This window comes from Camellia sinensis, chromosome 3 (genome assembly GCF_055761805.1).
Source record: "Camellia sinensis isolate YWXY chromosome 3, ASM5576180v1, whole genome shotgun sequence".
Lineage (NCBI taxonomy): Eukaryota > Viridiplantae > Streptophyta > Magnoliopsida > Ericales > Theaceae > Camellia > Camellia sinensis.
In genome coordinates this window covers 198,282,157-198,297,699 of record NC_138963.1, presented here as the reverse complement: position 1 = coordinate 198,297,699, position 15,543 = coordinate 198,282,157, and the positions used below count along the sequence as shown (strand labels likewise).

The window sequence follows — 15,543 nt, the reverse complement described above, 5'->3', positions numbered from 1 at the left end:
AGTAAAAAAGATAAAAAAATATATAACTCCAAGACCAAAACATCACATCATTAATGACGGGACCCACTACCACCTAATTAGTGGGAGCACTAATTAGTGCTCCCAAGCATTTTTCTTTGACCGAATAGCCAATGAGATCTTCCATGTACTTATCATAATATTGTTTTTATACAATCACGAAAGCATAGGTCCTGTTTGGTAGGACTAATTTTCAGTTTATTTTAATTTTTAATTTAATTTAAGTTATTTTGATGTGTTTGGTTCAGTTTAATAATACAGTTTATAACTTTTTGTAAATCAAAAATCAACTTATTCTTTGAGTGGAGAGGAGAACCTTAATTTATAAGTCAAAAATCAACTTATGTTCACAGTTATAAGTTATAAGCTGTTAAACTATAAGTTATAATCACTTTCTCACAATTCTATCAAACGGGACCATAGTTAATCATATAAATTAAGGTATTAAACAAGTAAGGACGCTTGCTTAGTTAAATATTTTATATTGTGCCATGTCAAATAAGAAAGTCACATATTTCAGCATATTGAACTTATTTGGTGTAATTTTTTATATGCCAAAAGATCATAAAACAAAACTTAAATGCAATACTTCTCAATAACTAGCTTGTTTAAATTATTTTTATTTTATAAACTATAAACAAAAACTATATTAAATGCTTAGGCATATTTTTTTAATTTTAAAAATAAATAAATAAAAAACACTATAAGTAGCCCTAAAAATTATACCAAAAATAGTACTATTCTGTTGCTACATGGCCTTTTAACATCGACCAAAATAGAACCATTTGGTTCGCGCGGCCTTAAGCCCATGAATTTCTTTGATGATTATTTGAACAATGCTTTTTATTTTTATTTTTCTTTTTATGACTAGATACGTGGTTAGACATTATTCTTCTTAACTTTTTTTTAATAATAATTTTTAAATTAATAAAAAACAATAAGAGTATTCAACTAATCAACAATAACAAGCAACGGCTGACATGTATAATTTTTTTTTTGGGTATGGCTTTTGTCCAGTCTGGGATTAGACTAGACCGTGTTGTTGGGCCCGTGAGGGCCCACCACGAGTCCCATTTTGATAATCTGAACCGTTCAATGTGTAGAACTCGTCGAGTGCTATATGCCTTTAAAAAATTACGTTGATCAGATATCGATAATTATATGATCAAATCAGTTTTTTGTCAACCGTTAGTTTGTTCACCGTCCAATTTTTTAAATACGAAACTGATTTGATCACATAGCTATCGATATCTGATCAACGTGATTTTTAATAGATATATAGTACTCAACGAGTTCTACACATTGAACGGTTCAGATTATCAAAACGAGACCCGTGGTGGGCCTCAACGGGCCCAACAGCACGGTTCAGTCCGATCCCGGACTAGACAGAAGCCATACCTTTTTTTTTACCACTACATTTTATATCGTATGAATACCTCAATTAATTTTTTTTTTCCCTTGAAAAATGAGAAACATGCTATACAAATGGGACCAATAAGCCACCACATTACAACTACCTATATCAATTTCCTTACAAAATGTTAGAATAGTAGAGAGAGAGAATAATATGTATTGTATTGAATGATTTGTATTGAATGATATGTCTTATAAAATAGAAGGCTTATATATATAAGTTGAGAAAGAGTATATAAGGAACCTAACTATGGCAATACTTAATATATTCAAGAAATTAATACATAATATATGTAGGAATATATATCATATATACATTAACATCCCCCTTAAACTCAAGGAGGATAAACATCTTGAGTTTGGAGAGAGAAACTAAAATATGAAATAAAACTAAATAAAATAAAAGACAAATGGATTGTAAAATCCGAATAGGAGCGCAAGGGCGCTTGAAATAGATCAGAGGCCGGAACTAAAGCCGAGAGACAGTTTATGGTCGTGTCAGACCATTGTAGGAACTGGTTGAAACTAATGTCAGGACAATTTAAGGTCATACCGGACTGATATAGAAACTGGCTGGAACTAATGTCGAGAGACAGTTTATGGTCGTGTCGGACCATTGTAGGAACTGGCTGGAACTAATTCCAGAACAGTTTAAAGGGGTCATGCCGAACCGATGTAAGAGCTAACCAGAATCAATGTCAGGACAGTTTAAAAGGGTCATGTCGGACCGATGTAGGATCTAACCGGAATCAATGTCGGGACAGTTTAAAGGGGTCATGCTGGACCGATGTAGGAGCTAACCAGAATCAATGTCGGAGAAGTTTAAAAGGGTCATGCCAGATCGATGTAGAAGCTAACCGGAATCAATGTTGGGGCAGTTTAAAGAGGTCATACCGAACCGATGTAGAAGCTAACCGGAATCAATATCATGACAATTTAAAGGGGTCATGCTGGACCGATGTAGAGAACGGATGTTGAACCAACAAGTATGGCGCACAAATAACTTATGATGTGGTGCTGAACGATGATGGCAACAAATGACTGAGTGTGTCAGGGGACAGCTTGGATGGGGTGCGAGAAGTGGCTTAGGTTATGCACCATAGAGGGTGGCTTGGATGGTGCGCCAAGGGGGACGACTTAGGGACGTGTGCCAAGAGAGTGGCTTAGAGTGCGCCAAGGAGTTGACTTGGGTGGTTTGGATGGTGTATAGCCATGCTCACTATGATAGGTATAATACCAAAGTGGATTGCGAGTAAAAAAAAATAAAAATATAATAAAGATATTTGGGGTAGGAATAAATGAGCGAATAAAGGAAGAAATCACCACGAAGTGACACTGAAAAGAAAAAATAGCAGCGGAATGGATTGAGGTCCGACGGGCGGCTAAGGCAAGGCTACCGCCCGCTGGTGAAGCAAAATTATTAGGTACTTAACCTAATTCTGATATCATGTTAGAATAGTAGAGAAAGAGAATAATATGTATTGTATTGAATGATTTGTATTGAATGATATGTCTTATACAATAGAAGGCCTGTATATATAGGCTGAGAAAGAGTATCATGCTAGAAATTTAATTATGAGAAAGAGTATCCTATAAGAGACCTAACTATGACAATACCTAATATATCTAAAAAATCAATACCTAATATATATAGAGATATATACCATATATACATTAACACAAACAAACAAAGAATAGATGTGATGTAGAAATTTCCTGATTTTTCAATGTGAAATTTAATAGAGAAAAATAGATGCAAACGAATTAACCAACGGTATCTATCTATCCCCAGTACTCAATTGATGAACAACATCAATTATGCAAAAAAAATTATCATGCTACACGCTTTATAACATGAAAGCTTATGTGCAATTGGCAAGACCAAAGGAGCATTGTGAGTTGATCAAAGGACCATGGTCTTGCCAAGAAAAGAATAATAAATGAATCACGGCGATTATGATAAAACAAATGACAAGGAACTGGGGGACAGGATTAAAAAATGAATCCATTTAAAGGGTGATAAAAACAAACTACAACACTATAAGAGAATGTATGGTTGGCTCATGATCGGTAAGTTGGAATAAATATGAGTAATTGGGCATCAATGTATGAAGATAAAGTTGTAACCAAAACTAGTTTTTTTTTTTTTTTTTTTAGGATTTGATCTTGGAGAAAACACATTGATGTGAGGGAGTTCCAAGGGTCAAAGCCACAACCAACGAATAATTACTGAAAGATGCAAGTGTGTTTGGTTTATGTTTACGTTTTCTTCATTTTTATTTTTTGTATTTTCAGAAACAAAAATAATGAAGAGTTTGAATAAAATGGTTTATTCATTTCATTTTGCTTTTGGTGTGAAAACAGTTTCCATAAATTCAAGGACTTTTTGGTGAAATTCAAGGTTGATGAATGGAAATATGCGGACTACATGAATCACATCTCCACAATTCACTACTACCTAATTTTTTCTTTTCTTTTCTCTCTTAATTTGCCATCCCACGTGTTCCATCCAATTGTAGCATTGTGTCATGTCATTGTGGGGAAGCATTTTGTCCTGTTTGGCTGGTGGAAAAGAAGGAGAGAAAAGAAAAGAAAATTAATCAAAAAAAGGCTCGAGTTGTCCTGTTTCCCTTTCGGAGTAATTGCGGTTTAAAAAACAATGAATATCAATTGTAGGGGCATTCCGAGAATCGAACTCGGGACCTCTCGCACCCAAAGCGAGAATCATACCACTAGACCAAATGCCCTTCTGTTACTTAACATTTACAATTATAATATTTACATTATTCATAGTATATGATAGTTAATGATGGGTTTGGGGCATCTTTTCTGGTTTAGGGGGACCAATTTTCAGGGGATGGTGGGGGGAGGAAAGCTGTCAGCTAGGGCTACTACAAATTCCTTTCATCATTATTGTATAAAGCCCCACAGCTCATCTCATCATGTGCCTGGCTACTGTAAGCAATGCTTGCTTTTTGTATATATGGAATTAAAGCAATAAGTTATAACACTTTTGATCCCTTCCATTTTCAATTATGTCTGGATCTTCAATTCATAAATAATTAAAAATAAATAAATAACTTCTACTTCTTTTATTTTTTTTTTCATGTCTTTTCAATTTTAAGAATCTCTCTTCTTGGTAATGAGTAGAACAAAGTTCTCCGCGATATTATATCGAGGGCGGTGTAAATTGAGAAGATAGAAGAGTAACTAATTTTGTAACTTTAGTTTTAACAATACTAATAAAATGAGAGATGATTTTGTATATTACAAAAAATAATTTATAACAAAAATTGAAAATGAGACATAAACAAGTGAAAATGAATGTTATGTGTAATATTTTAATGTTTTGGTATTATTATATTTAAGAAAAATAAATTATATACATGTAGATACTTAAACAAATATAATTGGAGTGAAGCAGAGAAAAATTCGTTTCTTGTTAAAAGAAAAAATATATACTCTGATATATATGCATGACACAATGACTTACTAATTACTATGCTTAATGTGGAAGGCTAAAATATTCTCTACAAGAAAAGTGAGATGAATTGTTCCTTCCTATACTCTGCAAGAAGACACTAAGCCGTTAGTGATCACTCCCAACTAGATTAGGTGGGGAGGACCCTCCAACGATCAAGTCAAAACAGTGTGTGGACATATTATATTGAAAAGAAAGATTGAACTATATTGTTTTTTTTTCGCTTCCCTATTGCTATCTCTGGTTCTTTCTTTTATAGTGCTAATACCTTATATTTTAGCCGTTGGATGACCATCTTGATCCAATGGTCTTGCATGCCATCAAACCTTGGTCGGGCAAGTGGTCAAGTTGCCTTAATTTCTCATTGTTAGATTTTTTATTGTGGGTGGCTTAGATTAGTTCGACATTTTATGCCCAATTTGCTAATACTTCGACCGTTGGATCTTGGTCATGTCATTTGAATGTTTTGATCCCAAATCCTTATCTCTGACAGTCTTGATCTCCATCGTTGATTGTACATGGATCCAAGGGCACTCCTTTACTTTGTAGATCTCCCTTTAAGAGGCGATTTTATTTTGACTTTGGTCACGCGACACTGTCTTTTTATCAGATGGACATTATTGGGCTTCTTTTTCACTTTGGACTTCTTTGGCTGGACTAAATGTTTTGGGCCAATCATTCTTGTCTTTGGGCTTTTGAGGTTAATGCTTTTATTTTTACCCCTCTACACTTACCAATGAAGATGATATCTTCTTTCAATTTATAATAATCAATCTTTTTAAATTTATTTGAGTTATTTTTATATTATAAGTTGCAAATAAAAATTACATTAAACATTCTAACACATTTTTTTAAAAAAAATTCTTTTGAAAAAAACTACATCAAATGGAATGAGAAGAACAGGGGATTTGTTTAAAAAAGAAAGCATGCCAGCTAAGTATTGATTGATCAAGTTCTGGCACCTCAGACTTTTGGATAGAAAAATGTCCATCCTCTTTTGGGCAAGGCTGGATTATTGATTGTTTATATTAAGTAATTAAAGAACATAAAAAACATAATAAATATATTTAATAAAAAAATATATTCCTATGATATTCCGAAACTATTATTCTTTCCGTCTCAAAATATTAGTCTCTTATTCAATTTTTCATTGTTCCAAAATATTAGTCTATTTTCAAAAATTAAGGATAAAAATAATATGAATTTTTTATTTTGCCCTTCTTTTAAATTCATTAAAACAAAAAGTACAATTATGATAATTGATATTTTTTAAAAAATGTAATATCAAAAGATAATTTTGGCAAATTAATTTTTTTAAAGTACAATAATTGTACTATCAAAAAAATTAAATTTTTCAAAAAAACCTATTATTTTGAGACGGTGGAAATATTTATTTTGATGGTTCAACTATCATTATATGCTGTCGTTTCTTTATTTGTACAATTTTTTTTGTTACGTGAAATGTCATTTTCTTATGATCACACTATTCTGGTTAACATGGGTGGGATTATTATTTAAAAAGTTCCATGTATATCTCTAATTTCATGGTTTATCAATGTCGGCATTGGGTTGCATTAATCTAAAATTAGCAAGACATCATTCATATATATATACATATATTTAGAAATTAATGTGAGAATGATGTAGAAATAATATAAATAAGTCAAAAAATTAATTATTTAAAAATTGAAAAAATATTTTATTTTTAATTTTAATTGTCAACATCCAATTTGAAAAAACCCTACACCAAACAGACAACTTTGCTCATGATGATTGAATACGCATAGCCATTTGCCTGTTTATTTTACTTTGTTTGGTATAGATATATAGATCAAATAAATACTTTAATGTCTTAGATATGAATTTGACATGTTCTGGTGTGCATTTTATGTTTGGTAGGTAGGAAAATGTGATTGATACTGCTTTTTTGAAATTCGAATTTAAAATCTGTCATGTATAATGGTCCCCCACTCACTCTCTCAATTAACTTTAAAAATAAAATTCAAAAAAAAAAAAAAAAAAAAAAAAGCCTCTTGTAAATGATCTCAGGTAACAGAAGATAAGAGGAGAGATATTTATGGTGATTTGATTCCTGTTGTATTTTTTCACTTGAATTGTTGTTATCATATTATTCAAGGTCTAATTTTAAATTATATTTCAATACTACATTTACTAGTAAAAAATATTATAAATTTTAGAATAAATTACATTTTACACCCTTTATATTTAATCACTTTCTCACTTTGACCCTTATGCTGTGTTTGGTTGGGGGATTTGGGGAGGGATTTGGAAAGGGAAATGGAAAAGGTAGGTGAAATGTGAATAAATCATGCTTATATTTCACATAGTTTCACACACCTTTTCCCTTTCCTTTTCCAAATCCCTCCCTAAATTACCCAACCAAACACAGCATTAAAGTTGATTTTTGAAAAATTCTTGATAGTTCAAATTTGTGTGGCTTGAATTGTTCGAATGTATCAAAACGACATCGACAGGATCATGAAAATTCAGGCTACCAAGCATTGTTGTTTATTTTTTTCTCACTTTGACTTTTTATGTTTCAAGTTTTTCTCAATTTACTATTAAAGTTAATTTTTGTTCAAAATTAGACAGAAAATACCATAATAACTATCATATAACATGAAAAAATATTATTATATTAGAGTTTAAGTTTATATTACAGATGTGAATTATATACAATAAAATATTTTTATCTCACGTGATTGTTAATTTGTCATTTTCTATCTAATTTTTAACATAAATTAACATTATGAGTAAATTGGAAAAAAAACTTGAAATATGAAGGGTCAAAGTGAGAAAAAAAAAATAATAATAATAATTTAAATGTCAAAATAAAAAAGTAACTAAATATAAAAGGGGCAAAATATAATTTATCCTAAATTTTGTAACATTTTCTTTAATATTATTAGCTATCATTGTGAAAGTCAGATTCCACCAAACTGGGCTCTTATGTAAGCAGCAAGTTACTATGATGAGTTTGTAAGGAATAATTATGAGCTCATATATAATATCATATTCTTTGGTAAAATGTTAGTCAGACTAGTATTTTAACAGTTGAGAAAACAAGAAAAGAAAAGAAAAAGAAAATAATCAAATCTGGGAAAGGTAGTCAGGCGATTCATATTAGGACAAAACGATTTATCAAAAAGACGCAACTCTGCTTTTGGTCTGCAACCCACCTCCACATTATCTCCTCCCCCTCTGTATTTCTCTCTCCCATTGGAATTCTTTGCTCACAAGAGAAAGAACTGAAGAGCCACAGAGAGAGAGAGACAGAGAGCGAGCTAAAAAGTACACACTTGCTTTGTAGTGTGAGAATTGGAAAGCAAAGCATGGCATTTGCAGGAACAACCCAGAAATGCATGGCTTGTGACAAGACTGTCTACCTTGTCGACAAGCTCACCGCCGACAACCGTATCTACCACAAAGCCTGTTTCCGATGCCATCACTGCAAAGGAACACTCAAGGTACATACCTTATATATAGATCATCTTAATTTTGTTTGTTCTTTGTTTCCTGTATAACGTTTGCTCTGTGATCTTTGAAACCCAAGGGATTGTTTTTTACAACTTGAGTATTGCATACTTCACTAGATTCAGATCTGAAGATGAATCAACCACTCTAGTTTTGGATTGACCTGAAACTTGTGAGATGACCCTCCAAGAACTTGACTCCCTTTTTAGGTCCATGACCTTAAAAAGTCTATATTTCACCAGCTTACCAATTGAGTGTTCATTCGATCCACCACCCGAGGCTAGGCTGATCAAACCGATCATTGGGTTCGATCTAGCAAGTGATTCCCTCCCTGAAAACGGGGATGGTCGTTAGGTTGTGAATTGAATGCGAGGGAGAGAGAAAGAAGCAGTTGGTGGGGGACTGAAATAGGTTTGATTCAAACGACCAGGTACAACACCGCATTTGACACATGAGGATGGTACAACGCAACTATGAATTCATCATTCTAGCTAGAGCTAAAAAAAAACTCTTGCATAGAGTCAGAATTTCACACCTATTATATGCAATTTTAGTGAGAGAGATGCTTTTTATTTTGCAGCTTGGCAATTACAATTCCTTCGAGGGAGTTCTGTACTGCAGACCACACTTTGATCAGCTCTTCAAAAGGACTGGTAGTCTCGACAAAAGTTTCGAAGGTAAAAAAAAATAAAAATGGATTAGGTCTTTCTGATACCCTAATGTTGTATTTGGTTGAGGGATTTGGAAAGGGATTTAGAAAAGAAAAGGAAAAGGATGGTGAAATTAAGTGAAATGAAACGTAAATTTTCACCCACTTTTTTCCCTTTTTTTTTCAAATCTTTTCTCAAATCCCTCAACCAAACACAATATTAATACTCATTTGTAGGTAGTCTAGATCAACCTAATTTCTTTCCTTCTGCAACTTCCAGGGACACCAAAAATCGTGAAACCAGAGAAACCCATTGACAGTGAGGTACGTCCTGAAATCTATCAAGTACTTGCCGGTATAATAATTATCATGCTGGAGTTTCTATATATAACATGCCGCTAATCTTTATTGAGACATTTTAACAGAAACCTTTGGCGAATAAAGTCTCAAGCAAGTTTGGGGGAACCAGAGAAAAATGTGTGGGTTGTAAGAACACCGTCTATCCAACTGAAAGGGTAAACACCATTAACTTTTGCTACAATTCTATGCCGTACCTATTACATTGAACATCAAAAGCTAGGTTTTATGGTGAGGCGTCCCCACGCTTCACACCCACCCTCACACACACGGTGCTCACTCTATATCACTGGCCATGTGCAGGCCATAACACACCCTACTCATCCTTGGGCAACAAACATATGTTAAAATATACATAACTAACAATACGTGATTCAATGCAAGGTTACGGTGAATGGAACTGCGTACCACAAGAGTTGTTTCAAATGCACCCATGGCGGATGTGTAATCAGCCCATCCAACTACATAGCACATGAGGGCCGTCTTTACTGCAAGCACCACCACATCCAACTGATAAAGGAGAAGGGTAACTTAAGCCAGCTCGAAGGCGACCATGAGAAGGAAGCTGTAAACGAGAAACTCAAAGCCAGAGAAGTCGCTGCAGAGTCATGATCTGCCAAAGAAATCGTTCTGGTCGTTTCACTCTCTTCAGTCTGTGTTGATTCAGTACGTTTTATGATGGTCTACCGATGGAGATTTTAATGCTTCCAGTTTTTGAGTGCAATTGTTTGTTGTTTTGGGTGATATCACAAGGTTGTGGATGCTTAAGTGGGAAGACAAGGCTTAACTATTCTTATAATCATATGACAAGTTATGTGCTGGGTATCATTTGTGATTTATCATTGCCCTCTAATCGATTTTGAATAAATGTGTATGTATGATTCCTTTTTCTTTTCTTTTCTTTTTTAATTTTTACTCTGTCTCTAGCAAAATTGAAGATTTTGAAGCATAAACAAAATTGTAGCATGCTGCCATTTTAGCTGCTTTCAGTGGCATTTTCCCAATGGCATCATCCCCAGATCCACTTCAAACTTTTTGAAACTCCAGATGGCCTTGATCTTGCACAGAAACAGTATGGAGGAACAATAGTAAAGGACTTTAGTGTTAGAAAAACAAAAGCAAAAGCACAGAAAGGGAAGAAAACATAACAACGCCTAATTAGTACACATTAATGTGTGTTTGAGAGGGAAAAGATTAGGTACACTCTTAACATTTGACATAGTGCACAAAGTGGTTGTCCTTGACTTGAACGCCTAATTAGTACACATTAATGTGTGTTTGAGAGGGAAAAGATTAGGTACACTCTTAACATTTGACATAGTGCACAAAGTGGTTGTCCTTGACTTGAACGCATAACCTCAAGGTTGTTAGGCCAAGGTTTTATTATTGAACCAATGGCTACCCTTAAAAAGGAAAAAAACATGCTGAAGGAAATTTAAAATGGCTGCAGAGCATAGTAAAATGTATTTCAAATTGAGGCATCAACCAATACGCAAGCCAATTTATTGCAGCGACTTTGCACGTGCAGTGTGGGCAGAACCTGAGATGGTGGCCTGCAAACAAAGTAGACTGTAAAATAATAAATGCTCCAACATTTGAAATGAATTGTGCTGATAAGTAAGCTCTACCCAAGTAAAAGCTAAAAGAATGTCAAGTAACGATGGCCACAGAGCCTGGGTGCAGATTTCAGCCATGAAACAGCAGAAATATGAACACCCACATAAAATATAACCAGCAACTCACTCAAATTCATAGTCAATGTTAACGAAAACAAACAATAATCATAAAAACACAGCTAGGATAGTTGAATCGTGGGCTGTAAGTAGTTATGAAGCCACCATCAGAATTCTTGAATTGTATAATTCGGGGGATATGCAAATCGTGGCATCAAATGAAATTCAATGTTGTTTGCCAGTTTGAAATTATGAAATCTAACAAAGAAAAAGAATCTACTGAAAATTGGAGGAAGTTTAGTGAGCTAGAAGTTCAACTCAAAGATGTAAAAGAGGCCATTACAATCAGAAAAGCTTACAAAAGATGGCAACTGAACATAGTTTTGAATAAAAAAGCAGTTAAAAGAACTTTGAGCAATAGAGAGACAAGAATTCTCACACAATTTAGTGTTTTTGTGAACTACTTTCTCCGTCACATAAATCGTAGGTACATTTGAAAAACTCAGACTAGACAAATAAATATTATGAAAAAAAAGAAGCAAATATGAAAGGACATTTATATTAACTAAAAGAATCGATATTATTAGTTTGATGGTAATTATGTTACACAGCCACAGTAAATGAATGGCATCTAGCTACAAGAAGTTCTGTACATAATAATCCTAAGCAAGGATATCAAACACTACAAGTTTTCATTGTATCAAGAATACAACCATCTTGTGCAATATGCTTGAGATCGATAATGTAATTGTTCCAAAGAAACCCAAATCCAAATGTTCCATTCTTATACTGCCATATTCTTCCCTCCACATGCTGAGGATTCGCAGAAGCTCCTGCCAGGTCTGGAATTACCAGATCATAACTTGAATTAATGTAAAGAATGCGTGAGACCACTTCATTTTCTATCCAAGGTGGTTGCCCTTGAATGGAAAGAGCTGCTGCAACTGGCCGAAGATGTATGTGACTATCATATAAATATTCTTCTTCAGATGAAAATGGAGGCTCAATGAATGTTGTGTTTGGTGTCCAAAAGACTGGGGAATAGTTGGAGAAAGGCTGAAACGAGTCTCCAACCCTTCGGCATGCAATGCCTCCAATGTCATCATATGCCACGAGATAAAAATCCAAGTTCATGTCATCACAAATACCCTGCATCGAGAAGCAGTAAAGAGCATCAAAATGAGCAGTTAAGGGAAAGTCCATTCCCATCACCATCTTTCAACACCCATATCAGGGTACCCTAACAAAGAAGCAAATTAAAATTGTCCACAGTGCTACTAGAAGCCAGTAAAAGATTATGTATTTTTCACTAGCAAAATATGTTTCTCAGCAAGCAATATGTGTCTCAAATAACCCATTGAAGAAATCACCTCACCTGAGCATATTAAATTTTAGACACAACATTCAAGGTGGAAACTTTTTACCATTCATATGCCCAATAAAACATAAGCGCTCAGCAATTTAATCTAAGTTCTGACGGATAGGCAAAGTCAGAGTAAATCCAATTTCAATCATCACCAATGTACAATCGCGATGATTTTGCAAATACACTCCTCATATTTGAAAGTCTTGCCAATGTCTGCATTTGGTAAAAATTATTATTTATTTATTTATTTTGATAAATAAGCAAGCGACCTTTATTAAAAAAACATCAAGATGATTCAAAGAAATACAAAACCCCAACAAGAGGAATCACTCTCTAACCAATAACCTCATCCAAGAACTCTAAAAAACCAAACATATCCGGATCAATTTTCAATTCTAACCAACTATACAAAACAACAAGTAAACGACTCTCAAGCCAACTAACTGTGTGCTGAATGTCCTGAAACGTGCGTCTATTCCGTTCTCAAAATTATTGTTTCAGCAACAACCACATCACTAATCATATTTTTGCATGCCTACTAAAATTGGGATAACTCACTTGACACCTAATTGCACATGTACAACATTAAAATGTAAAGGGATCTCGAGTAACACCAAATCCAAGCACCTAATGTATCACTAAACTATTAATGTTACCCTGCTCGCATTCTATAGGCACTCTGTAAAATCAACAGGAACACTTTGACAAACTCGAATTAAATATAAGTTCAGCACCTACAAAAACAAGATTAAACTCTCAAATCCAGTAAATGCAGGCAATAATGTTTTGTTTTGTGACTACTCCAGATTGAACTTGCAAAATGTGAGAAAACGACCTTGAAAAGAACACAGCTTCGTAGTAAACATTTCTACTGAAAAATGAAAGTACATTACAAAACATAACACACATATTTCTAACAAAATGTACCAACAAAAAGAGAGCAGAAACACCACCTTCCATAAACCTTGCAAAGGTTTCGATGGCGATGGCGAGCAATTAACAATCTTCACGAAATGCTCTGGCTCCCACTTCCTCCTCCCCTGCCTCTCCTTCTCTCTCCTCCTCTGCCTCCTCAACGCCCTCTCCCCAACTGGACTTGTCCTGTTTGCAAAGTACTGATAAATCTCCGATGTGAACCGGTCCGGTAAGCTCCCTGAGGACCCACTCTCCACAACCCCACAATCCTCTCCCTTCAAATTCCCCAAACTCGAATTCCTCCTAAACCCAATTTTCCTTCCCTCCGGCGAATTCAAATTCGAATACACAAAGCTCAGATTTTCCTCAACAACCATATAAATCTTCCCCATAAAACTAACATTAACTGGTACTAATTCGTTCTCTAGCAAACCCAATTCAGCTGATTTAACAAAATCACTAGATAATTCGAATTTACACTCGGGATCGAGAAAACTCACAGGTGAACCACTGGGCATGATACTTAGCCACAAAAATGGAGCCTTTAAGACCCTATAGGTGCCGGTTTTCGACGGCGAAACCCTAGAGCCGTTGACGAACGAGGGGCCCCATTCGAAGAACACGAGAGGCGGAGGACGGCTGAATCCGGCGTTGTTGTCGTGGCCGCTCCGCCGCCAGAATCCGATCAGGTCTTCGTACTCGATTAGGGTTTTGTAGAGCTGTTTGAAGGTGACTTTGCCGTTGCCCCATTTCTTGATCTGGGTTTTGGATCCCCAACGGCGATCGCAGAGAGAGAACCAGAGCTTGTTGTCGCTCCGGCAGAGAGAGACGAAACGCTTCGAAGTGCAGGCGAAAGTGGCGATCTCGGAGGGAGTGAGGAATGACAGGATACAGAGCTGAACGTCTTCTGGGAAATCGGAGAACGAAATTGAATTGGTTTTGAGATTTGAGTCATTGAGATTCGTCATGGAATTGAATTCTTATTCTTTGTTGTCTGAGATTAAAGAGGAATGGAATCTTGGTTTACTTGGATAAATTCTAGGGCTCAGACACGAGAGAGGTGGAGAGAGAAGGGGAAGATGGTGTTTGTTTGGGAGCTGGGAAGATTCTTAGAAGGGTGCCAAGATTCTTAAAATTTGGTGGCGATTTTGCTTGGAGCAATGGTAGATTACAGAACAACCAGAAAATTACAAAACTCACTTAGGGTTGTTTGGGGAGTGAGTTAGTTTTTTGACTTTTTGATTTTTTTAAATATTTTAATTTGGGTTAAAAAGTTTGATTTGAGAATGATTTTTTGATTTTTTTAATTTTTTTGTAAGAGAATAGTGTGATAATTATAAATTAAATGTAATATTTTATTTTTTGTAATTAAAATAATCTATTTTATTTTTTGTACTTAAAATAGCCAAAAAAATTTAATCTCAATCTTTCCAAACGGAGCCCAACTTGTCAAAATGGGGTTCACCTTTGGATTGTCAAGAGGAGTTTACAAGATCAAACTGTAAACGAAAATTTATAAAATTATTTAATTTAAATAAATATTTTTTAAAAGTTATAAGCAAATTATAAAAATAATTTATAAAGTAGATGAGTTTAATACTAAAACATTTTATATCCTACAACATGGCGTAAAATGAAAAGAAAAAAATACTTGTCAAAATTGAATTTAAAAGTAAATTCAAAATTCAAAAGAGTGGTTTAGCCCAACAATATGGTTTGTTGTTAGCATCCAACCTAAGACGAAGAGGGCCTAGCAGGATGAGTCCGGATCTGCTGTCGTGGTCTCCTGCGGTGGTTCCTGCAGTGCCTCAAAACGACGTCGTTTTGGGGTAAATTTTCAAAAAAACAAAACAAAACAGAACACACCAACACAGAGAACCAAACCTAGGAAGAGAGATGAGGAAAGAAGAAACAAGCACAGAGGAGGAGAAAGAGGAAAGAAGGTCGTTTGTTTTTTTTTTGGTGTGAAGATTTCTTATCTAGGATCTCTCTTTTTCTCTCTTAAAAAAAGAAAAACCCATTCTTTTCTCTCTCTTAAAACTTTCTCTCTTTCAGAGACTAGCCCAGCAGATCGAAATCTCCATCTTTTTTTTTTCTTCTAGTTGTTGACGATCTAAGTTTCTTGAAATGGTGTTACCAAAACACCCACTTTGTGTTTCTTTGTATTTATTATTAA

The 15,543-nt window shown here is 34.6% G+C and overlaps 2 protein-coding genes and 1 non-coding gene across 3 annotated transcripts; 1 reads left to right on the top strand and 2 right to left on the bottom strand.

Moving 5' to 3' along the window:
• Positions 1–4,106: 4,106 nt before the first annotated feature.
• Positions 4,107–4,178, bottom strand: TRNAP-UGG (transfer RNA proline (anticodon UGG)). Its single transcript has one exon. It is a non-coding gene; the product is annotated as a tRNA-Pro (tRNA).
• A 3,666-nt stretch (positions 4,179–7,844) lies between these two features.
• Positions 7,845–10,304, top strand: LOC114287853 (LIM domain-containing protein WLIM1). The gene is made up of 5 exons (XM_028231303.2): positions 7,845–8,400; positions 8,988–9,084; positions 9,337–9,380; positions 9,482–9,571; positions 9,798–10,304. The coding sequence occupies exons 1-5, from the start codon at positions 8,266–8,268 to the stop codon at positions 10,023–10,025; spliced, it is 594 nt and encodes a 197-aa protein (XP_028087104.2). The 5' UTR covers positions 7,845–8,265; the 3' UTR covers positions 10,026–10,304.
• Positions 10,305–11,647: 1,343 nt separating this feature from the next.
• On the bottom strand, positions 11,648–14,576 carry LOC114287852 (F-box protein At3g12350). Its single transcript, XM_028231302.2, has 2 exons — positions 13,406–14,576; positions 11,648–12,235 (listed from the first exon to the last, which is right to left on the bottom strand). Exons 1-2 carry the CDS (start codon positions 14,333–14,335, stop codon positions 11,762–11,764), a joined length of 1,404 nt encoding a protein of 467 aa, XP_028087103.2. The 5' UTR covers positions 14,336–14,576; the 3' UTR covers positions 11,648–11,761.
• Positions 14,577–15,543: the final 967 nt, after the last annotated feature.